At 45.1% G+C, this 25,730-nt stretch overlaps 1 protein-coding gene and 1 long non-coding RNA gene across 3 annotated transcripts in view; one reads left to right on the top strand and one right to left on the bottom strand.

The window, feature by feature from the left end:
* Positions 1 to 24,912, top strand: part of TPGS2 (tubulin polyglutamylase complex subunit 2) — a 29,607-nt gene extending 4,695 nt beyond the window's left edge. The window contains exons 2-9 of one of the 2 annotated variants that reach the window (XR_006281572.1): positions 2,287 to 2,366; positions 10,877 to 10,964; positions 13,017 to 13,148; positions 14,906 to 15,019; positions 15,992 to 16,152; positions 22,181 to 22,273; positions 23,541 to 23,722; positions 23,771 to 24,912. Coding sequence is in view for 1 of the 2 variants with exons in the window: in XM_038402960.2 (XP_038258888.1) it covers positions 2,287 to 2,366; positions 10,877 to 10,964; positions 13,017 to 13,148; positions 14,906 to 15,019; positions 15,992 to 16,152; positions 22,181 to 22,423 (818 nt within the window). In the remaining variant the exon portion in view is untranslated. Of the gene's footprint in view, positions 1 to 2,286; positions 2,367 to 10,876; positions 10,965 to 13,016; positions 13,149 to 14,905; positions 15,020 to 15,991; positions 16,153 to 22,180; positions 22,791 to 23,540; positions 23,723 to 23,770 lie in introns of those variants that run through there. The other variant, XM_038402960.2, reaches the window with a different exon arrangement.
* Positions 20,980 to 23,546, bottom strand: LOC122460328. The gene is made up of 2 exons (XR_006281573.1): positions 23,328 to 23,546; positions 20,980 to 23,295 (listed from the first exon to the last, which is right to left on the bottom strand). It is a non-coding gene; the product is annotated as an uncharacterized LOC122460328 (long non-coding RNA).
* Positions 24,913 to 25,730: the final 818 nt, after the last annotated feature.

The following is a 25,730-nucleotide window of genomic DNA, read 5'->3' as shown; positions in this document are numbered from 1 at the left end:
CATACTTATGCACGTCTGTTAAGTGTGATTTTTCAGTTTACCCACAGGATATTTTTAATATAACATTCAGGTTTTTAAGATACAGTTTCTCTTCCTTTTGATCTTGGATTTGGTACAGACCCCTTTAGAACTTGCAGTTCACTCATCACTTTACATCTTCCTGTGACTGATACAATATTAAATCTTCCACCATCCCAGTTGAGGCTTTGTACAAGATGAATTAAATGTCCCCGCTGTTTTGATCATAAAAATAACAATTATTCCATTAAAATGATATGTGAACTTGTTATAAGACATGCAGGACTTAGAGATGGAAAAGGCTTGTCAGATCATAGGTTCTATCACCCCTTCAAATGCAGGATAGACTCCCCATTTAGAGGATGTATAGTTTAGCAAGAATTAACTTCATACACCCCGACTATTTGAAATGAAACTGGGCAGAGGGGCAAAAAAGTCTTCTGAAGGCAGCAGTTCTGCATTGGCCAGAGGGGATGAACTTCAATAGTTCAAACACCCCAAAAAGAATGTAACCCCCTCAACAAAAAAAATCTCAGGATTCGGTCGATAATCAGTCTCCTTATCTTTTTTCCATACAGCGAATGTTTATGTCCAAGATGTATCCATGAATATGGAATATACCGCTTCAGATTAGAGTTATTGTTGTATATATATGTTGTCCTTGAAAGCATTGGGTAATGTAGCACAAACTCTTCTGACTAGTGACTCTGAACAGAAGTCAAACTTCCTTATACTGACTGCCATTGCCAAACTGATAGAAAAACTCTGGGTGACCCACCTGTTAGAACAAAACGCTCAGTACTGGGGAAGGAAATATGACCAGATCTATTTGGTGCCTTTCTTGTCTAGTGCACTGCATTGTGTGTTGTCATAAAGTGATTATAATGTGATTGACTGCTTTGGGAAACAATATTTATTCCTTTTACACCAGAGCCAGTTTTTAAAGTGACAATTTACCTTTGTGTACTGTGTTTTTATTTTCTGTAGCCGGCAAGCAGTCTTTTTGACCTGATTCAAAGCAATTGAAATCAGTGACAATTTTTCAGTTATTTCAATCATCTTTGAATGAAGCCTTTGATTATTAAAATAATAATATGAATAAATGCAAGGGAAAACGTTCTACAGACTCACAGCCCCAGTGATGGCACTCTGTAGATATTGTATCGTGCATTTATAAGTCCAAAGGAGCCCAATAATTTTTTTAAATTATGGACCTTTTGCTGCAAGTAGATCAGCCTGGAGTCCCATTGGGATTACAGAGAGGACTAAGGGTCTTCTCAGGCAGACCTGTTTGCAAGATCAGATCCTACATTCATAAAAGAATGACTTAACTCGGTGATACTCAGACCTCAGAGGTTCAGTAGCCAAATTAGCGATCAACATCATCAAAAGAGCCACAGTAGTGTGAATTCATTGTTTCATTTACTATATATTCATATTAAAACAGTATGATAAGGAAAATATTTAGTTTTTACATATATGTATTATTCTCACAGCAAAATGACCAACCAAGTATTATTATTTCATCAACTACAATTGGTTAATAATAGAATCATAGAATCATAGAATATCAGGGTTGGAAGGGACCCCAGAAGGTCATCTAGTCCAACCCCCTGCTCAAAGCAGGACCAAAATACAGTAAAAGCACCCTGTTTGGTTAATAACTTAGACTGGTTAATAATTAAATCACACAGTATTTAAGTATCATGTTGCAAAGAGCTGGGAGAGACACATTAAAGAGCCACTTGCAGCTCCTGAGTCTAAGTATCACTGACTTAACCCTTAAAAGAATCTCTTAACCACTGAAGTGCATCCACCTTTGAAGTGGAACACAGTCATTTTAACATGTCGTGGCAGTGCTGCACACCATCTAAAGTCAAGCAAAAAATACTTTCTCCAACTAAAACTACAGGGCACGTTTAGAGAGGCAAAATATAATTACCTGACTTTGAGAGTTTGGCCAGGACACCAGAGCTAAACCTCCACTTTTATGGAAATTTCCTTGGGGTCCTTTGAATCAAGCTCCTGATCCCTTGTCTTTAATATGTCTCAGTCAAAGGATGGTATCTTCAGCAGCACCATGCCCCCTAATGCCAGGGCATAGGTTCAATATTGGCACAAGAGACCACCCACTCCCAATAGTCATTAGAGGTCTCCCCTTTAACTTCACATCAGGCCTGACTCTGCTTAGCTTACAAAACCAGAGGGATTATAGCATTTGGTGTCACATCTGCAAGATGTACCCATGCTCTACTTTTTGTTTTATAGAAACTTCTCCAGGAGTCAGTGAGGTGACATTTGTGGAAAAGGAGCCAGCTGAACGTCACTCTATTGTTTCCTGGGAGCAGGTGGGTAGTTTCATTATAGCACTGGAACAGGGTTGGTCTGACTACACAGCCGGCTAGGCATGCAGGATACTGAACAGAACCCTGCCACATTTCACATACGGCTCAGCCTGTAGGTAAGAGAGACTTTCCGAGGTCTGTAACACAAATTGGAGCAATGCTGTCTCCTTTTCAGATAGTACTTTGGCTTCCAGCCATACCACCTGCAATTGCAGTGTTGGTGGGTCTCACTAGAGAAGCAGGCTGCTGATGCATTTAGATGGGAACCCTAGTCTAAGGGACACTTGAGTGCTGCAGAGAGTAGGGATGGTGACTCAATAGATGGTTGTCATTCTTCTGCATCAGCCCTGAAATCAAACTCCAGCATGGTGGTAGGGGCCACTGTGTTGCTTGAGGGTTGTCTTTCAGATGAGACGTAAAACCAAGTTCCTTATGGCCACTAAAGAGAGAGATTTATAGTACAATCAATCATTCAGTGCCCCTACCTACACCCCACTCATCAGTTTCCCTTCTCAACCTCAACTACCTACCTTCTACCTCTCATATCTCCACTCCAACCATAAATATAAAACACCAATGCACCTGGGGTAATTCCACACCAAAAAATTTAAAATGCCAAAAATATTTTAAAATTCAGCAAAATTCTGCATACTTTGTCAAAATAACATAATATAATCATGCCAGTTTCTATTATTTTGGTAATTTATTTCAAAATATCTGTCAACAAGTATGCCTATAACAATACACACACAAAAAAAAGATTCACAAAATATTTTTTTGACAAATAGATTCCTTACTAGGCATATTAATACAGAACTTTAAGTAATAATTCATTTAATCTACAATTCAGAAACATATTTCCTGCACCCCTCAGAAGCAGTGCAAAGGCTTGGGGGAGTCAGGGGTAACGGTGGAGCTGAGGGGAGTAATTGCTGAGAAGGAGCCTGGGAGTGAACCTGTAGGGCTGTTGGGTATGGATGGGAAAAGTATGGAACATTTTTTGGGGGGAGGAAGGGATTTCTCGGGAGTTGGGCAGCCTCCCGCATGCAGACCCTGGCTGACCCCTGGCCTCTCTCATTCAGTCAGGCACAGCTGCCCCATCCCCATGTGTCCCTGCACTTCCACTCAGACAGCCCTACTCCCCTGTCCCCATGTGTTCCAACACCTCCCTCACCTATGTGTCCCTGCACCCAACCCGTCCTCATGTGGCCCTGCACTCCCATTCCCATTGAGCCACTGCTCCAGTCTGCTCATCCACTAGCGGTTCTGAATCCCAGTCTATGTGACACCCATCCCCCCCTCCAGCCACCCTGTGTGCCCTACTCTATTTGTCCACGGATATCCCCATGGCTCCTCACTTGGCCTTGAGGACAGGGCACTGTGGGGACCACAGCCTCTCATCCTCTCTATCAGCAGCTGACTGCTATGGCCAGTGAGCTAGCTGTTTCTCTTCTGGCACCACAGCCAGAAAAAGGCGTGAAAAAGGAGTAACTGCTCCTTATCCAGAAGAATGTATTTTCTGCAGAGAAAAACAAAATCAGTTAATTCTGTGCATGCGCAATGGGGCAGAATTCCCCTGGGAGTAACATCCATGCAGATTTCACTTCTTTCATTTCGACATAAAAATAACCCGATTTACCTTGTAGGCTACCCCTCCATCTATCTCTTCCTAAGCATTACAGAAAAACATCTCTTGCAGTCACCGTTTACAATGTAACACCACACCTCACTTATTTACACCCACCAATAAAGAGCTATTATGTAACTTATGGAAGCCACATCAACCTTGTATTAATCATCCAAAGACATGGCCATATAATCAATAAACACAGTCAGAAATAAGGCTGGACTTTGGTTTTTCATGGTTTAGGATGAACAAGTGTGGACTGTGGGTGATGGAAAGAAGGTGGATGAGGTTAAGAAGGGGTACTCAGAAGTTAAGTGTATATGGGGTGTTGAAGGATTTAACTTGCTTTTTACCAATTGCTGTGGTAGATTTCAGATCCCACCAACCTTAATTCAAAGTTAACAAATATTCTTTTGTGTGGGAATACAAATAAGATGAAGAGTTTGATCTCTTGGAATAAGTACTGAGATCTTGCAAAGTGCTTAGTGCATTGAATTCCCATATAATATTCAGTGGGAGTTGAGAGTTCTTGACACCACACAGGTAGCACTCAGCACCTTGTAGAATCTAGTCTCTAGTGACGAACTTTCAGCTCTCGTCTTCCCCCATCTCATCGCTCTTGAATTATTTGAATGCAAGTAAATGTTTTTAGACATAGTATTATACATTTCATTGTGTTTTCACAACCACTAGGTGGCACTGTTTCCCAGTTTAATGGAAGGGAAACAATCGATTTATAGATTAATATTCTCGATAGTAAAGTTGTAACCGGGTTCCTTTACAATTCCTGTTTTTAACTCCCTCTATAAAATAGGCTAAGAAAAATGGTTTGTCCTGAAATTTACAGAATTACAATTCCTGTTTTTAACTCCCTCTATAAAATAGGCTAAGAAAAATGGTTTGTCCTGAAAATTAACTGCATTCTAAACATCAAGGAAATTTTTTCTGCAAACCTTTGAAGAAAGTTGGTTAAGTATTTTTGAGTTATAGGTCACTAAAACAACAAAGACCTTGAATATGAGTCCACTCAATCAGAGCTCCATAGCTTAGGCTGTGGGGGATAGGGAGTGGGCAGGTTGGGGCACTGGAAAAGAGGGAAGGCAGGTGAGGTGGGGGGAAGAGGCAAAGGGGGTGGTATAAGGCAGGATAAGGACAGGTGACTTACCTAAGAGCTAGGTACATCACAGCCCTTGCTCTCCAGGGAGCACAAGAACTACTCTCTCTGGACTGCCCCAGAATGTATGGTGCCCCAAAGAGGGTTGAGGACAGGCAGAGCAGTGGATCCATGCCATCCTGCAAAGCAGGACAAGCACACAGGGAAGTGTGTAGCCCCTCAAAAAGGGACACAGCAGAGGACATGCTTAGGAAGTTCCGAGAGGCATTTGGATTGTAAAGAAAGAGAATTGTTCTCCAGTGCACTCTCTTCTCTAAATTTTTATAATCTCCTGGTAAAATCAGATGCACAATTCTATCCCTTCTGTTTATAAATGCTGTTGTTAATGAGCCTGAGACTGGGGCCTGCTGAAACCCATGTGTGCTGCTTTGTTGGTGCAAAGGGGTTGTAAAACCGGCAAACACATCCGCCTGAGAATTCCCCCTGTGTAGAGCATGGAGGGTGTGACTGGAACATCTCTGCACTGGGGTATTCCCAGCTGCCAGACCAGTTCTGTTTTATGTGGGAATCAACAAATGTTGGGCAACATAACCTTACCAGCTGATAGAGTTCCCCACCACCCCAGAAGGACACATGCATCAAATGCATTCTTTCTAGGTAATTTTGGGATATCATGGACAATAAACAAAAGAAATTAAAATTGCATCAAATATTGGGCATCTTGGTTTTGTACTTTATGGGGCTGGTGAGTGCAACTCTGAAAAGCACCAGATGAGCAGGGTGCATGTAGCTGGTTGAAAGGGCTGAGGATAAGCAGTTTCAGGCATATCATTTGGATTTATCTGACCTCTGCTCTAAGAAGACAACTGTTTGAAATCACAAACTCTTTTGAGTGAAGATAACTTGACAGATCAGCCAGACTTTTCCCACCCTCATGGAAAATATTGGACAATATCCAGGATCCCGAATGGGACCACGTTCCACTCTGGCATAGCAACTTCAGACCCATCCTCTGGAGAAGGCAATGAAAGGGAGTTAGCTGAGGAAGTTCCTAAAATGAAGGTAAAAAGAGAGAGAATGCGACTGGAAACAGAGATGCCAATTGATATACCTTCCTGGAAGAGGAGGGCTCGAGGCAGCAAGTCTATCCAGAAACCTCTTATTTCCTTCCTTCCTTATAGACCGTTCATCACTAGAGTCCTGACTGTTCTCTCTCTCAGGAGAGTAATTCCATTGAAGTCAATGGAGCTGTTCACATGTAAAAGTTTATTAATAGAAAAACAAGATTATATGATTAAACAGGTTTTTTAAATCGATGGAATGTGGCATGTAAATACTTGTATTCTGGTGGGGCTTTGTAGCACATCAATCATCCCCACACATCCGGCCTCCTTAATTGTTTTAATCTAAGTCCTTGCTCTTGCAACTAGAGATATGAAGTTAGAACTCAGGAAGCTGCAGTGTGAAATAACAAATATTTAGCTTTGAAAAGAGTCTGCAAAGCAAGGGGCACGTCTGTTTCAGCCATTTGGAGAATTTAAAGCACATCTATATGGTTTAGTATTCTTCTAGAACCAACAATGAACAACTTTGCCCAGCAATGTTCATTTACCTCTGTTATCAAGTGACAGATGAGTTCTTCTCAACACAAAGATGTCTTCTCCTTCACACCTGCTGCCTATGGAGACATTTTTAGAAGGTTTTGGAAAAGCCACCATGCCAGGGACAAATTTGCTGGTCATAGAGTTTAAGGCCAGAAGGGACCACTAGATCATTCAGTCTGAATGCCTGTGTATCACAGGCCACCAACACCACCCAGCACCCACATACTAAATCCAACAACCAAAATGAGACCAAGAAGGCATTATAGCGCACAGGAGATTAGACCTTATGTGCCACAGGCAGAGATTAGGAAGGACAGAGGCACACCAGTGCCAGAGGCCCCCACAATGACTGGAAAATAAGTGAGATACACTCAGATAATCCTGGCAAGTGACCCGCACCCACACACTGCAGAGGAAGGCAAAATACCCCAAAATCACTGCTTGTCTGACCAGGGGAAAATACCTTGCCAGTCCACATACGGCAGTCAGTTAGTCCCTGAGTATGTGAGCAAGAACTCATCAGCCAAGTACCTATCAAAGGTATGACAAGTAAATAATATCATAGCAAGGAATTGTACAGTATTGTAGATAATATTGACAAGCAGAAAAACCAAGAATATATCGGCCACAGTAGCAGTAGGCTGTGGGTAGCAATGGATGCAGGCCAGGTGCAGGTTGGAGAAAGTGCATCATTGGCAGTATAACTGTGGACATATGGGGGAGAGGATATACAAGTACTTGTGGGCTTTTATAGCATACCCTGTGAAACCGGCATGGCTATGTGGAATGGTGGCGATAGTCCAGTAAGGAGGAAGGGAACAATAGGCTCTGCCTCTCTCACTGGTGCCAGAGCCAACACTGGCGCTGACCAGCGGCAATACTGGAATCTGGGAACCTGTTAGTGAGACAACCATGGTCTGGGTTCCCCTGAGAGAAGACGTTCTGAACGTGGGATGCAAAACCAGAGGTAGGTAATGGGCTGAGCACAAGACCACAGGCCTGGCAGAGAATGTGATCACCATCCCTAGTGACATTACACATGGATGGCATGGACCAGTGTGGAAATGGGGAGACTGCACAAAATGAGTATAGCCAAGGAGTGGCTGCATTTGCTTTAGGTCAGCTAAATACAAGATATGGGAGTACTTCTCCCTGTTTTATGGGGCTTTGGATGCTAAATAATTTGATTGTGGTTTTTAATTTCCGTTCACATAAATCCAGGTTGGTTTTTTTTTTTTGTTTCTAAAAAGCATTTGGTGCTCAGAAAATGTACCAGATTGACAATCCTGTAGCTTGGTGTGATCTGCTACATAGCGCTTCCCCATACTGCATCATCCATGAGCATCCTGCTCTGAAGGGATCACCTCACAGTATAGAGAAAACCTTGAAAACATGACCCAAATAGTTCATAAACCAGAAAGCACATAAAGGGAACCTCAAACGTATTATCTTTAAAAATCTCATGATTTGGGGGCCTGACTCATGATGCTGGAATATTTGCAGTTGGTGTTACTGTAAACATACATTCTAGTTTGGGAAAAAAGTTGGTCTATTGTTTCAGGGAAATAATTTAATATGAGAGTAGTGATAGTTAGAGCCCTGCGCGGATACAAAAATGTGGATCCACATCCGCCTGAATCAACATGCATCTGATCCACGATCTGCTAGATGTCTTTTATGTGTATCCACACCCAGAGCAGCAAGCCGTCTCACAGTGGCCGGTGGGGGAGTGGAAATGAACGGGGGGCAGGGTCTCGAGGAGAAGGGGCGTCACATCGCATGCTGCTCCTGGGGGCTCATGAGCGATGGTAGCAACAGTGCATGTTGCATCACAGCAGGGCGGAGGGGTGGGGTGCCAGGGCCCCGCACACCCCAATCCCTGCATCCGGGGACAGGTCCCTCTGCCCAGGAGCCAGTGGGCTGGGAGCATGGCCAGTGCTGCCAGGCCAGGCTATGGTGGGAATGCTGGCGCTGCCCAAGGGGCCCAAGCTGCTGGAAATGGTGCGGTGAGCGGGTACTGGACAGCCTGGACTCCAGTCTGCCGCCCAGCCACTGGCTAATGGCCTCCAGCCTGAGTGCGCTGCACCCTCCAGATTGCCCAGGCCAGGCACCATCGGTGAGTATAGCCCTGTGCGGTTGTGTCCACATCTGATCCACTATCTGCAAAAATGGTCCACGGATGTGGATATAAAGCGGCTCTAGTGATGGCAAGTAGCTTCATGCAGCATCTTTCCTTGGCTCATTAAAACTGGCTCCTGATGTGATTCTCTTCTGGTTTTCAAATTCATGACATGCACTTAATATTAGTATGACGGGTTGGGTCACAGAAACCCCCTTGGGACTGCCACCTGATGTGCTGAGACTAACTCTGAGCCCGTTTCCCTGCCAGCTTGGGACTTCAGTGCCCTGCCTGGTTGTGCCAGACACACTAGCCTGTTACAAATACAGACCCAGGTTTGAACCACATCCCCAAAAGCTGCAGGCTTAACTGAAAACCGCTTAAGAAGTGTTCCTATCTCCAGCACTCAGATACCCAACTCCCAATGGGGTCCAAACCCCAAATAAATCCATTTTACCCTGTATAAATCTTAAATTGTTCACCCTCTATGACACTGATAAAAAGATATGCACAGCTGTTTGTCCGTCCCCCCCAGGTATTAATACATAAAAAGTGATTTTATTAAATACAAAAGGTAGGATTTAAGTGGTTCCAAGTAATAACAGACAGAACAAAGTGAATTACCAAGCAAAATAAAATAAAATGCTCAAGTCTAAGCCTAATACAGTAAGAAAGTGATTACAGATGAAATCTCACCCTCAGAGACGTTCCAGTAAGCTTCTTTTACAGACTAGTCTCCTTCTAGTCTGGGTCCAGCAATCACTCTCACCCCTGTGGTTACTGGCCTTTGTTCCAGTTTCTTTCAGGTACCCTTTGTGGGTGGAGAGGCTACCTCTTGAGCCCGCTGAAGACAAAATGGAGGGGTCTCCCAGGGGTATATAGTTTTTCTCTTGTGAATTGAAACCCCTCCCTCCCCCTGTGTAGAATCCCCTCTACAAGATGGAGTTTTGGAGTCACCTGGGCAAGTCACGTGTCCATGCATGACGTAGTTGTCTATGTTCCCAGGAAAGCTCAGGTGTGGATTGGCGTCTATCGAAGTCTATTGTCAGATTAAGTGTTTCTTGATTGTGCACTTACTGAGAATAGGCTTTTCTCAAGAAGCTGATCAAATGCCTCATTGAGGCTACTTAAAATTAAAAAGTACACAGCCAATATTTATAACTTCAAATACAAAAATGATACATGCATATAAATAGGATGACTATATTCAGTAGATCATAACCTTTGCAGAGATATGTTACATGGCATATGTAGTGTAAAACATATTCTAGTTACGTCATATTTACATTCATAAGCATATCTGTATAAAGCATTATGGGTTGCAACATCACAATTAGAAACTAAAATATGAGTGGAATTTACTGTCTAAGGGCCCAATCCCACAGTTCCCACAGAGCATAGTGCCTGAATTGAACATAGCCTCATTGAAGTCAGTAGGGCTTCTCATAGTAGTAAGCACTAAGATCAGCAATAAGTGTTTGCAGAATTGGGCCCTCCGTGTTTACATGTATGCTACTGGATGGTATGTCATACCTGCTTGTGTGCATGTGCCTATCACACTTTAGTGATTGAAAGTCTATGAAAGAGAGAAGTCCTAATACCACTGCAAGTCCTGTAGCTCAAATGGAAGAAGTTGGTTGGTTTGGTTTAATTGATGGCAAAGGGCTGTCTCTAACAAAGCTGTGTGTGTGGATTAGCTGATGACCTAGGGTCTGTGATTTTGGAGTGTGAATTCATTACACAAGGTGCCATGTCATGAAAATTGTGGAACACTCCTAAAATATTCCTGTAGCTAGCGATAGCTAAATTGGTAAACCAATTGCATGAAATTTTTCCAGAGGTGCCTTTAGATCAAATAACTAACCTGTGTTGGGAAACAAATCCAAGAAACTTGAAAGTATCTCTCAAGTTGTGTAATTTGAGTTGTTTTGGGGCTCAGTAAGATATTGGGTGGCAGGTGTTCCTGTCTCAACAGTCAGTCAGTTATCTGGATCAAAGCATACTCTACCTCTTTCCTTTGATAACATTTATGGGCATTTGTGATTACAGAAAAACTCCTGTGTGTTGCCAGAGGATTTAAAGAATTTCTACCTAATGAGTGATGGCTTCCACATGACCTGGAGTGTGAAATTTGATGGTAAGTCTGCCTGTTTCTTTCCTTTAGCTTAAAATCCTTTAGGTTAAAATGTCCATTCTTTCTGTGCATTCCCTGTGGCAGCTACAGTCCCTTCCTCTTAATCTGATCACTGCTTAACTGAATCCTCTATTTAGTTTGATCTACACCACAGGAGCAAAATTATTTTGAAGGAAAAATAACCACTATGCCCTTTGTTTTGCTGGGTGTAGCCAGCTGTTGTTGAATAATTCAAATCACTGATGTAGAAAATCACCCTTTAATTAAACAAGGAAGTCCAAAGTACTGCGTCAAAGCAAAAGCCAACACAAGGAAGGCCCCAATGATAAAAGATTAACACAACCTGAATTTCTGTGAAAAGAAAAGGAGTACTTGTGGCACCTTAGAGACTAACAAATTTATTAGAGCATAAGCTTTCGTGAGCTACAGCTCACTTCATCGGATGCATTTGGTGGAAAAAACAGAGGAGAGATTTATATACACACACACAGAGAACATGAAACAATGGGTTTATCATACACACTGTAAGGAGAGTGATCACTTAAGATAAGCCATCACCAGCAGCGGGGGGGGGGGGAAAGGAGGAAAACCTTTTATGGTGACAAGCAAGGTAGGCTAATTCCAGCAGTTAACAAGAATAGCAGAGGAACAGTGGGGGGTGGGGTGGGAGGAAGAAATACCATGGGGAAATAGAAAAGGAGTACCCGTGGCACCTTAGAGACTAACAAATTTGATTGATTGATTTCCTAAATTCAGCTCAGAGGGAACATCTGGTTTTCAGTTGGCTTCCTGCTTTTTACACTGTTTTTATTTCCATCTGGCTTTACAGAAGCAGAATGTGGTCAAGGAACTTTGCAGAGGTCACAAAACATGCAGTAGCTGTGCCCGGGAGATAAGAACCCTAGCTACCATTGTGATAGTGGGGCACTTTAACAATGAACATCATTTAAATGAAGGGCCTGATCCTATTCCCGTTGAGATCAGTGGAAGCTTTACCACAGACTTCTGTGCTAGCAGGTACAAACCCTGGGCCTCATTCTGATCTCACATCAGTTTAACTCCATTGACTTCAGTGGAGTTACTCCAGTGTAAGTGATTGCAGAATTGGGTCCCCTTTCTTCCAGTTGTGCCTGGCTGGAACAGGGAAACTCTTTCACTCTGAAGCAAGCACTGTGCCACAGTTGTCCAGGCCTTCACCACCTCAAAGTCCGATTGTTGCAGGGCACTCCAGCTGGAGACTGCTAACTTCAGCTGGTGCATGCAGAATGCACTGATCTCCTTGTGAAATGGAGTTTCACATGAAGAGCACATGAGCCCATTCTCCACATGTGCTCTTCCTGCTTGTTATACCAATAAAATAAAAACCAGCAGGATCGTTATTAAAGGGGAAAAGGCAAAATGCCACATTTATTGTGAATACAGAAGGAATCATAGTAAGCAGTTAGTTATAGCTATAACATTCCATTCAATTTCATATTTATTCACACACACACACACACAGGTTCTGCAAGGTTGTTATCATAGTTACCAGCCTTAGAGTTGCTCATGCCAAGCCACTCGCCAGGTGGCCTGGACATGAGGAGGGAGCAGGGCCTTGTCAGATGCACATCTGATGCTCCTGGAAGTTGGTTTGCAGAATCAGACCTCAATGTTCTCACTTTCTAGAGTCCATTTTTATAGGAATTTCTTCCTATGCCAGTCTATGGGAATTGCTTCATCATGCTGTTGCTGAATCAATCAGCAGATGGCACATTCCTGACGGCTCTGTGCTGCCAGATGTTATTTTGTTCTTTGGTTCTCCCATTCTTGAAGCTGTTGGGTGGATTCCAATCTGCCCTCCGGGGGTCCTCTGGTTATTTCCACTTGACGCCTTCTTCAGCCTATGGACACTGGATTCTTAGGCTGGCACCTCCCTGATCATTCAGTTAATATCCACACCATTTCTCCTTCTTTGTATTTTGTGAAAGGTTAGGAGTTGGACAAAAAGAAAAGACCTCCTCCGCTCTCCTGTCATTGGGGTGTATTAATGATCACTATTGTCACTGTGCATTGCAGATAATCCCATGCCACTAGGCTCCATGGTGATTAACAGCATCTCTAAGCTAAGTCGCCTCGGCGGATCATCGGCGTATGCCCTACCCAATGCACCGACCCTCGCTGATCTGGAAGGTGATACGGATGAGGAAGGTATTGTCCTCTTGATGGCACATATGGTGGTACACCCAAGTGTCAGAATGTGCTTTTCCTCCTTCATTCTGCTGTGTAGGAATAAGCTTCATTTCTGCATAACAGGCCAAGCTGCACTTTGCTAGCACTTGTGCTGCTCCAGAGCAGGAATGGACTGGATACTTAGGGTCCACCAGGCATCATTAACTCCATCTCCTCACCTGTGTTGTCTCCACACGTTCCCAACCAAACTGCTCCCCATGCTTTGTTTTTCCCTGTCTTAAATTGTTACCTGGGGCTTCCTCTTTTCATTCAGCTTGGAAAGAGCATGTACATTTACAATATAATATCAACAACCACTGGCAATAATTGTCATGGTGATGGATAGGCCCATTGGATATACTGACTTTGAATGCAGCTCTTCAGAGCTGGAAATGTCACTGGAAAACACATTGAAACAAGAGGCAGCAGGGGAAAATGCATCTGGATGTGTTAGGAATTTGACAAATAAAAAGATCCATTCCCTTCCTCTCCCAGCTTGCGGTCTAACAGGATGCAACAAGTGAGACAAACAGGACATGGTATAACAGTGGCTTTTTGCAGAAAAATAATAAAACCTACAAATTGCTATTTGATTTCTGTAGCTCTTGCTGCTTCCAAACCTGGCTAGTTTCTGCTTGTCAGAGAATCCTGCCCTTTAGCGTATTAGAGATTTTGCTCAAATTCTGCTGTAATCCTGATCCTCTTGCTATGGAAGTCAAATGGGTCAGATTCTGCTCTTATTTACCCACATGCAACTCCACTGAATTTGCATGGTGCATGTGAGAGCAGATTATGTCCCAAGAGGAGTTTTCCCTTTGACTTCAGTGGGGAGCTGTAGATTCTATCAATTTATATCTATTTTCTTTTATTGCAGGAAAAATTCTGTTGTCCTTTCTAAACAGTGTATTTGTGCTGACTGATCCCAACTTACTTATGAGATTGTCATGAAAACCATAATAGTTAATTGTTTGGGGTTTTTTGTGGGGTTTTGGCTATTGTTGCTTTTTTAACATTTTAGTAAATAAGCAGGGCTCTATGTGAATAATTCCAGCAAGGATTTTAAAACAGCTATTCCACAATGATCCAGCTGAGCTATTATGTCCCCGTAAGCTGGTTTTCTAAGGTTTAAACACATGCTTTACTATGTATTCTACCAGTTATAAGCAACCTTAAACTCTAGCTTCTGAGAATGGCTATCTGGATTGGCAATAAGGTTGATGAACATCTAAGTTCTGTGAACTGCAGATGAATTTATGTGCAAGCATGAAATTACTTCTTCAAGGGGTATCTGGGGGTGTTTGTGTATGAGCAGAACTAGAACATAGTGATTGTCATAAAACTAAAATTACTGCTCCTGGTACCTTTTCATTCAATTGTTTTGAACTTTCTCGCTCTACATTTCAATTTCTGACAGTGCTTTGATTTATTGTAATAATTAATAACTATTAATTTACCAATTAAAAGTGAATCCTTCCAAGCCAAGTTATGGGCCAGCTTTTCAAACATGCCTCTACAATGGCACCCATAAGTGTTCCATAGGCATGAGTTTGTGCATGCAAGAGCTATATTTGTACAAACTCCTGAGCCCATGTGTGGACATGCAGTGGAGGGTGTGATGCATGTCAACAGTCCTACATGTAAAAGATGCACGCATAGCTTTTTCAGGCCTATTTGTAAACTTGACCAGTGAAGATCTAGCCAGAAATGCTGTAAAGGGATTTTGTTTCTTTTTAAAGGTAATGAAGACCAGCCAGAAAAGCCTCACTTTGACTCTCGTAGCCTGATATTTGAATTAGACCCATGCAATGGGAACGGGAAAGTTTGCCTTGTTTATAAGCATACCAAGCCAGGTAAAGACTGAAAAGAGCACAGTTAACCAGTCATGATAAATGGCTGTGTTTGGATAGCTCTTACTCTTCTGAACTTATGTGCCGTTTTGGGTGAACCCTTGGAGCCAGGACTTCCCCCTTAGTATTGAACAGATGAGTCCACATTGTAACCTCCATGCTGTTTCTACCTGCCTAAAATATTTGCATCCAGAGAGGGGAAAGGCTCCACGCTAGCTCCCTGATCCTGCAAACATTTATGCATGTGAGTAGCCCCAAGGGCCACTCCTATGTGTGAAGTTCCTCATGTGTGGAAGTGATGGTAGACTCAAGCCAAATGGTTTACATTCTCCAGCATTCCTTAGAGACAGAGAGAGGAGAGAACACAGAGAACTTGAAGCCACTGATTTGGATTCAGACTCTGTGCTTTGATGCAACGTCCCCCAGTGCTAATTAGAAACTATCTTGGCAATGGGCCTATTAGCAGAAGTTAACAAAGGACACACCACAGAGCGAGAGAGGTGTGAGCTGAGCTAATAAAGAACTCTCTGTGGCTGGGGCACATGACCTATGAGGAGAGGCTGAGGGAACTGGGATTATTTAGTCTGCAGAAGAGAAGAGTGAGGGGGGATTTGATAGCAGCCTTCACCTACCTGAAAGGGGGTTCCAAAGAGGATGGAACTAGGCCTCAAGTTGCAGTGGGGAAGGTCTAGGTAGGATATTAGGAAAAACTATTTCACTAGGAGGGTAGTGAAGCACTGGAATGGGTTACCTAGGAGGTGGGGTGTAATCCCCATCCTTAGAGGTTTTTAAGGCCTGGCTTGACGAAGACCTGGCTGGGATGATTTAGTTGGGATTGGTCCTGCTTTGAGCAGGGGGTTGGACTAGATGATCTCCTGAGGTCTCTTCCAACCCTAATTTTCTATGATTTTTCTCATCCTTCAACTTTAAAACAATGTTACCCTTTTTGTACATGTTCCTTTTTTTCAATTCCAGTTGTCACCCCAGACACTGAGATATGGTTTCTGGACAGAGCTCTGTACTGGCATTTCCTCACCGACACCTTCACTGCTTACTACCGACTGCTGATCACCCACCTGGGTCTCCCGCAATGGCAGTATGCCTTTACGAGCTACGGTGTCAGCCCCCAGGCTAAGGTAGGACAGCAGAAGCCGTACTTTGACTCTGCGGTGAGTCTGAACACAAGCCAGTCCTTCCCACTTTCTCAAGACCGGTATATAGAGCCGCCTGACTCAGCAACAAGCAGAGGCTCTCGGCAAGCAAGATTATCCTCCTCAAGGCATCAGACTTGGGGGCTAGGGGGCATATATTAGAACAGAAGGGTTAGCTAGAGGTGAGCTTTCTAGCAGCTGGTAGCATCATGACCACTGCTGCTATTATTATGCTTATTGAGCTTTCACCATCTGTGACTGTGCAAGGGGATACGGGTGGGATAAGGCTATCTATATTCCCCCGTGCAGCCATGTAAGACCAGTCAAGCTCACAGCTCTGGGCATGGTGGAGAAAGCAAGGGCTGAAGCCCCCATACTGCCTTCCCCTCCACAACTGCTGAGAGCAAGTGGGTAGGGAGGCCCCACTACACACTAGACAGCAGAGCTAACCATACACGAGTGGGTATCCTTGAAAAAGTCTGTAGCAAAGTATTCCCCTTGTCCCCTGTCACCCCAAGAAACATTGCCTGAGAGGGGAGTGAGAGTCCCAATATCTCCCAGGGCTCCTCCTGGAGTGGTGCTGGTTACATACTGCTCCTTGCTCGGGACTGGGCGTAAAGGCACAATTTGATTCTAGCCTGTTCTTCTCACTGCTGCTTCCTTCTGACTGCCAGGTAGTTGCATTTATAGCCGCCTGCCTTTCCTCCAAGTTTCTGATTGGGCCTTCAGTCCCAAACGGGCTCATTACTCCACCCCCTGCGCCTGTGGGAGAGAACAATGCTTAATGCTGTGTGCAGTGACTCAGTGCTGTCTCTATGCATGCTGGCAGGGCCTTTGCTCCCTGCCACATGTAGTTGGTCAGTAGCTCCTTGTTTTATCACAGAGTTCACAGACATGCTATCAGCAAAATGACATTCCCTGATTCTAGGCATGTGAAACCATCCTTTGAAGCCAAGAGCAAGTTTCAGCCTAGTGAGGACCTCAGGATCAGGCCCTCTGCATTTCAGATTTCCTCCACCTTATGCTATGCTGTAAATAAAACCTAGGGTATGTCTACAGTACGAAATTATTTTGAAATTATTCTATTCGAATTTTCAGAAGCTATTTTATACATTTGGTCTTCTGTATCCACACTAAAGCGTGTGAATTCGGCAGATTGCGTCCACAGTACCAAGGCTAGTATTGAATGTCGGAGCGGTGCACTGTGGGTAGCTATCAGACAGTTCCCACAGTCCCCGCCGCCCATTGGAATTCTGGGTTAAGCTCCCAGTGCATGATGGGGCAAAAACATTCTTGCGGGTGTTTCTGGGCGTGTGTCGTCAGAAAGCTACGGCAGACAATCATTTCACGCCTTTTTGGCGTGCAGACCCCATACTGCTTTCAGCAGACGGTGCACCACTGCTCTCCTGCTACTATGAATCCACCTCTCCAACTCAACTCAACTCTGCTCGGCCACTGTGAACCAAGCAGCATAGCTTCCGCCGCCAACTCTGCTCTCCCGCTATTGCCACGCTTCCGAGCTTCTCCATGTTGTCTGTCCTGGGCTCCCATGTCCGTGAAAGCCACAGAAGACAACCATTTTCCACCATTGTTCGGCTACCGTGAACCGAACAGCACAGCTTCCGCTGCCACTCTGCTTTCCTACATTTCGCGCCCTTTTTCCAGGATTACCTCTGCAGGCACCATAGCCATGAGCCCGCTCAGATCTCCGCTGCAGTTTTGACCATTGTAAATACCTCGTGCATTATCCAGCAGTATGTGCAGTACCTGCAAAACCGGGCGAGGAAGCAACGACAGCGCGATTACTATACTGATGGGGACATGGACACGGACGTTCCTAAAAGCACGGCATGTGGTGACTGGGAGATCATGGTGGTGTTGAGCCAGGTTCATGCTGTGGAATGCTGATTGTGGGCCCGGGAAACAAGCACAGACTGGTGGGACCATATAGTGTTGCAGCTCTGGGATGATTCCCAGTGTCTGAGAAACTTCCGTATGCATAGGGCCACTTTCATGGAACTTTGTGACTTGCTGTCCCCTGCCCTGAAGTGCAAAGACACCAAAATGAGAGCAGCCCTCACAGTTGAGAAGCAAGTAGCCATAGCCCTGTGGAAGTTTGCAACACCCGACAGCTAGGGTCAGTCGGGAGTCAGTTTGGAGTGGGGAAATCTACTGTGGGGGCTGCTGTGCTGCAAGTAGCCAACGCAATCATTGACCAGCTGCTATCAAGGGTAGTGACTCTGGGAAATGTGCAGACCATTGTGGATGGCTTTAATGCACTGGGGTTCCCTAACTGCGGTGGGGCGATAGACGGAACGCATATCCCTATCTTGGCCCCAGAACACCAGGGCGGCCAGTACATAAACTGCAAGGGGTACTTTTCCATGGTGCTGCAAGCACTGGTGGATCACAAGGGATGTGTCACCGACATCAACGTGAGATGGTCTGGTCTGTTTAAACAGCTGCAGGAAGGAACTTACTTCCCAGACCAGAAAATTATTGTTGGGGATGGTGAAATGCCTATAGTTATCCTTGGAGACCCAGCCTACCCCTTAATGCCATGGCTCATGAAGCCATACATAGGCACCCTGGACAGTAGTAAGGAGCAGTTCAACTATAGGCTGAGCAAGTGCAGAATGGTGGTAGAATGTGCGTTTGGATGTTTGAAAGCGCACTGGCGCAGTTTACTGACTCGGTTAGGTCTCAGCACAACCAATATTCCAATTGTAATTGCTGCTTGTTGTTGTTTGCTCCACAATATCTGTGAGAGTAAGTGAAAGACGTTTATGGCAGGGTGGGAGGTTGAGGCAACTCGTCTGACGGCCAGTTTCACACAGCCAGACAACAGGGCGATTAGAAGAGCGCAGCAGGGCGCGCTGCACATCAAAGAAGCTTTGAAAGCCAGTTTCATGATTGGCCAGGGTACAGTGTGAGATTTGTGTTTGTTTCTCTTAAAGTTACCCGTCCCTTATATAAAGGAAATAAAGTCACAATTGTTTAAAAACCATTCTTTATTATTTGTTGCACAAAACATTGAGAGAAATCAGAAGCTAGACGGGGGAGGGGGGCGTATTGGGTTATGGGGGTGGGGGTGGGGCTGGGGGTGGAGGAGGAGGGAAGGACAAGTCTAGAAACCAAATCAAAATTTAGGATATGCCAGCTTTCTGCTGCTTGTGCAATCCTCTGGGATTGACTGTGTGGGTTCTCGTAGCCTCCCCCCATGTTCTTGGGAGTCTGGATGAGGAGGCTATGGAACTTGTGGAGGAGGGAGGGCGGTTATTCAGGGGCTGCAGCGGCAGTCTGTGGTCTTGCTGCCTTTCCCGCATTAAATCCACCATACAGCGGAGCATGTCAGTTTGCTCCCCCATGAGCTTGACCATAGCATTCTGCTTGCTCTCATCGCGTGCGTCCTTCCTCTCTTCATATTCATGTAACACTTTACGCAACTCCGCAATTGGTTGACTCCACGCATTCAACTGGGCCCTATCAGTGCGGGAGGACTGCATGAGCTTGGCAAACATGTCGTCCTGAGTTTGTTTTTTCCGCCTTCTAGTCTGGACCAGCCTCTGGAATAGACGGAATAGATAGGGGGCTCATTGAAACATTTGCACCAGCTGCAGGAGGAGAAAAAGGGAGGGTAGCATTTTAAAAGAATCATTTTAGAAAACAAAGGGGACACTGTTTCGCAGTGAAACAGGCAATTCATAGTACACAGCACATATTTTTTCTGTACATTTTGACTCCTATACTGAAGTGCCTGCCACTTTGGTGTGAGTAAGCCATCACATCCGGCCAGGCAACAGAATTCAGCTTGCAGGAAGCGGCCAGGCAACAGAATTCAGCTTGCAGGCAGTCTGCGGGCTCTCTGGGATGATCGCTTCACACAACACCCTCCCTTCCCTCCCCCACACACACCGCTGGGCTCCAGTGAGGCTGCAAGCAGGGATGAGCCCTTTAAACTAAATGCGAACAGCCCAGCGCGGCTGGGTTTCCCCCCACCACATGGCTCTGATCAAGCTCTCACTCACCAGAAGTGCCTTCTCCAGGGTCATGGTCCGGGAGCCTGCCTTGGGAGTGGGGGGAGGCTATTGTCTCCAACTTTAAGAATAATTCCTGGCTAGAGGGATTCCCTAGCCTAAAAACAGAACCCTAAAAACAGATTCCCCGCTTGCCACCTGTGCACTGTCCCCCTCGTCCTCCTCTTCGTCCTCCAAAAGCTCATCCTCCTCGCTCCATGCTACTCCCCCCCCGCAGGTGTCCATGGACAGCGGTGGGGTAGCGGTGTCATCACCCCCCATAATTGCATGCAACTCACGGTAGAAGCAGCATGTATGGGGCTGTGACCCAGAGCGCCCGTTCGCCTCCCTGGCTTTTTGATACACTTGCCTGAGCTCCTTGATTTCTGTATGACACTGTTCTGTGTCCCTGAAGTAGGCTCTTTCCATCATGGCCCTGGAGACTTTAGCGTACGCATTTGCATTTCTTTTTTTGGAACATAGTTCTGCCATAACAGATGCATCTCCCCACCATGCACTGAGATCCAGTACCTCCCGTTCAGACCATGCTGGAGCTCGTCTGTGAATGCGGGACTGCGTGGTCTCTTGAGATGGTGGACTGTACTGATGGTCATCTGTGCTGATGGTGACCAAACAGGAAATTCAAAAGTTCACGGGGCTTTTACTGCCTACCTGGCTAGTGCATCGGAGTTCGGAGTGTTGTCCAGAGCGGTCACAAGGGAGCATTCTGGGTTAGCTCCCGGAGGCCAATATCGTCGAATTGCATCCACAGTACTTGGAACCCGGAACTGCAATCTCGATTTTAGTGCTACTCCACTTGCCGAGGTGGAGTACAGAAATCAGAGTAAAGAGCCCTTTAAATTGAAAAAACTGGTTTGGTCATGTGGACGGAACCAGTTTTATTTAGAGATAACTCAGCTAATTCCAAAATAACCACGTACTGCAGACCAGGCCCTAGATTGATCGAGGCCGTACCCATTGTACTCTAGCAATAGCTTTTCCCAGCACAGCATTCCGTATATTCACTACCCCTTGCGTGAAATTATCCCCCACACGTTCCCTAACCAATCAACTTCTTCCTCATTTAGATTATGTCCAGCTGACTTGTTATCTTTCACTACTGTAATCAGGTAGTCTTCATTAACACTATCTTTTGGAAAGGTCTCTCAGGAGCAGATATTGGAGACCTTCCCCTTACACAGTACTTAAATCTACCACCCCTTTAGTGTGTGTATTGACCCTCTGTTTATCTCGTTCAGTATTATGCTGTGTCCTAGAATGAGGATGGTTTGAGGCGGGGTTTTCTAATAACCCCTGCAGTCCTTTTCCTGGCTTCATAAGCCAGCTGGCTGTAGTAGAAAAAGCAGTAGAAGACAGGAATGTGAATTGCAAAGTGAAACTTCCTGGTGGCAACCAGATAATGCTGATGGTGATCCAGAGTCATCAAATCAGTCAGAAGATAAGTGAACACAAGGTCTGAGTGAAAGTTTGCACAACTGAACCTGCACTGTTAGAAGAGTACTGGGGGCTTTTTATTTCACGAGAGGCCCAGCAATTCTAGCTCCGCTTGTTTGGCAAGGTAAATTCCAAGGTATTAATAATCACTTGGTATTTCTTTGAATCCAAATAAATTAGGCCTGGTTCCTCTCTCTCTGACATCCGTATAAACCAGGAGTAAGTCCCTAATGCCTGCCGAGTTACTGCTATGGAAAACTAGGAGAATCTGGTTTCACTTTTGACCTTTATCTGCACAATCCCTGTATCTTGGGAAGGTTATATCCCAATCCTCATTCTGCAGCTACGAACCATCTCTACTATAAAGCTCTTTGCACAAAACGCTGTGAGATGAAACACAGACTGACACAGGTTCTTGACAGCAGGAGCTTGGTGTATGTTTAAAATGTTCCAAAGTTGATTCTTGCGGTTTCCCTCCAAATCTCTAGTGTGGGATTTCCCCCCTCTCCCCATGTCATCCTTCCCTGTAATCTTTTTTTCAGCAATGGTTTAACATGTACAAGCCCATCACCATCAACACAGCTCTACTCTCAGAAGAACCTGACTCCTTTGTGAACAAACTGGACCCCAACAAGGTATTTAAAAGCAAGAACAAAACTCCGGTGATCAAAAAGAAATTGCCATCCCAGCCAGCAGGCTCTCAGAAAAGCCATGCAAGCACAACCTCCTCCAAGACCCCTTTGCTAGCTGGCAACTCCCTGAGGAAACGAGAACCACAGACCTGACTCTGGAAAGCAGTTTCATTCCAGACTGTTAAAAACCCACTGTGGTATCTCTTAGGTTTGGATCAAACCACTTCTTGTGCATGAATAGACTTCCCACTGCAAGCTGTGTTGCAACATTTGCATGAAATATAACGACAATTTAATTTATGGGAGATATGGCTGGAAAGCCAAAAGGCTGCTGGTCCTGGAGCAATGTTGGTTAATTCCTTTCTATTCCGATAGGCAAATACTTCTGTGTGAATAAAAATGCCACTGAGCTGTGTGGAGTGTGTTACCACTGATAAAGTGAAGCAATGAAATCAAGTAAAATCAATCTCTACCATTTTCATATACATCTTATTAAATACAACATACATGCACAAATAAATATTTTCCCGTGTTCTTTTTAGAAGAAAGCAGCATGCAGTGATCATTGCATGTAATGAGAGCAGGATCAAACCCACTGAAGTTGGTGGTAATGCTCCTCTTGACTTCAGAGGCTATAACCCCATGGTTATAGCCCAATGATATATAAGGGCTTCATGCTGACCATTGAGTGTTCAGCCCGGGATCAGGTCTGAACTATTTATACAGACTGCACGTTTAAACGGAAATGACCTTCTGCTAAAGACCACACCTGATGCTGTGCACTCTCTGAAAGAGCTGGCCGTGGCCAGAGCAGCGCAAAGGTGCCAAGCCATCTAATATGGCGACCAGGGGGACTAACCAAGGACAGTGCTGTAAAACAATGCTGCACATCCAGCAGCACCTAGGGGAACCCTCTTACAGAGGGATCCCTTTTTTCCACAGGCCAATGCTTCTCTCCTCAGAAGTTCCCTGGCTCCAGGTTAACAATCTGCCCTGGAATAATGTGGGATTCCCTATCGCCATAGCTGTCTGTGCTAGGTACTGAGCGCCTCCCCACCTCCTGCAGATCTCAGTAGGTGGGGAAGGTGCTCAGCAACTTTAGGATCAGGCTTCTCAGCATCTGGCTCTATAAAAGCCACTGAGTTTCCCAAACTGTGGGTCCCAACCCATCAGTAGGTCTTGGAAAGGCTGCAGAAGGGTCAGGGACCTGGAGCAGAGGAGTTCCCCAGGGGAGGGGTGGGTGGGGTGGAAGCAGCCTCTCCTTCCACGGGGCTGGGACCCTGGAGCGGGAAGCTGGGTGCAGCTCCGCAGGACAAGAACAGCTGCTGCAAGGTGAGCGTGGGGTCACTCTCCAACATACACACGCTGGGGCTCCCTTCCACACGGGGGCAGGACCAGGGTTGCAGTGCCGGGTCAGCAAGTGCTGCTGCAGTGCCAGTGCCGAGGAGCAGGCGGCCGTGGCAGCAGCCTCGGAGGCCTGTTATTTTTGGGGACCCACCCCACACCCAAATTTGGACCTGGGGTGAGTCGCAAAGCACGAAACAATGCAGCTGCTGGGTCACCTTAGTAAAATGTTTCAGAACCGCGCTCCTAACACAGTGAAGCCCAGGCTCCCTTGGTCTAAACAAGAGCCACTCCGAACAGGGAAAGCAACCGTCACTGCCCGTTTGGGACCAAACCAAACCCAACCAGTTTCCTCTGCTCTGTTGCACCGTCTGTTCTGAGACGCCTAGTATGAAGCAGAGGAGACTGGAGCCCCAAGTCCAGTGCAGTGGCCTGGCTGCCCGGGCTGCAACACCGACAACCACTGCAGAAGCTGTAGTGGCAGATGTTGAAGGAGTTACTGCAGGATGGCATTTAGCCTCGCTAACTATCTATGTGTGGAGAAGATCAAAAGCAGTAGGGTACTCCAGCTTTACCACTTTCTACAGCTCTTGGAGCCAGTGCAGTTACAGGAGAACACAGAAGCTTTACTGTTAGAGATGCACATGCCAGTAGAAACCCAGCTTGCCTCTCAGTTCTTAGGCCAGTTTGTAAAGCTGACCATTAGAAAAGCCATTGTTACTTGTAAACTGGGTAGGATTTGCTCTGGAGGCGTTGAGAGCCCATAAACATGGAAGCCCATGTTTATACACCTTAGACAATGTAATTTTTCAGGGTAGAACTGCACTTTAACCCATTCACTGCTGGTCTTCAACTGTACCCACTATTGCCTCCATTCTGTCACATTCAGTTTTCTTAGCTGTACCGGGAACATTTAGCAGCCACCAAGTCTGGTTTCAGAGCAGCAGCCATGTTAGTCTGTATTCGTAAAAAGAAAAGGAGGACTTGTGGCACCTTAGAGACTAACAAATTTATTAGAGCATAAGCTTTCATGAGCTACAGCTCACTTCATCAGAAGTGAGTGTCAATCTGGGTGTCTAAGAGAGAAATCCAGGGCACCATCTCAAAACAAGCAATGATTCTTTACATTGGGGTGTGTCTAACTGCTAACATGCTTGCATAACTATATAATATCAACCTACATGACAAGGTGTTGTGGGGGTTATTTACTCTATGTTTGTACAGCCCTTGGAAGTATTAAGCACTGTATAAGTGAAGTGTGATGTATTTTAATAAAGATTTTAATATTTTCCTCCAAATGAGTGGTTTTTGAAGAATACCAGATCCTCTAAAGAGCACGCACACACGACCAAGGACAAGAGTCTTTGCTGTGCTTCTAAGAGGTGCAGCACAGAATGGGTAGCCATGAGGGAGTGGCCTAAGATGGCTTTAAGCCTATCCTGATCCCAGTTTTAGGTTGTTCCCTGGCCCCACTGTAACTGAGACAGCCCTGTGTGTGGCAACACAGCTCAGAATCTCTGCAGGGCTGCTGCCCAACTCCTAACAGGTTCCTGTCATCCTTAGCTCTGTCCCTGGCAGGCCCCTTACACCAGGAGTTAAGGGGGTCCTTGCAAGGCTGTTTACTGTGTTGAGGGAATCCTCCCCCAGCTGTATCAGGGACTTTAAAAGCCCTTTGTCCTCACTCCAGCCCTTTTTTGCCCCAACTGTCTTGGCTTTGAGGGTGGGTGACAACCTTTCATGAGCACCTGTTAGTTCAGTGTAGTAGCATTAACAGAGATACACAACAGGACACTCCGTGATCCGCACACTCATACCTATTCCACTCCAAGCTAATGAATTTTATATTTAGAATGCTGCAGAATTACATGTGTGGAATCACTCAGCTTTGTTTTTTTCCACCTGAGTGATGGGTTTGTTGTATTATTTCCATAAAGAAAAAAGTTAAGGAACTTAAACTTCCACTGAAGTTTAGAATAGAGCCACTTTCGGGCCCACTCAGTAGTGTTCTGTCCACCAGAAAACCCAACTAGTCTGATTGAGTTGCACAGACTTTTAAAAGCCACCCTCCATTTTAAGACCTACAGATTGTGCAAGTAAATAACTACAGGTATAACTG

The sequence above is a fragment of the Dermochelys coriacea genome, chromosome 5 (assembly GCF_009764565.3).
Source record: "Dermochelys coriacea isolate rDerCor1 chromosome 5, rDerCor1.pri.v4, whole genome shotgun sequence".
NCBI lineage: Eukaryota > Metazoa > Chordata > Testudines > Dermochelyidae > Dermochelys > Dermochelys coriacea.
The sequence above is the reverse complement of the archived record's forward strand: the minus strand, read 5'-3'. Positions and strand labels throughout refer to the sequence as shown.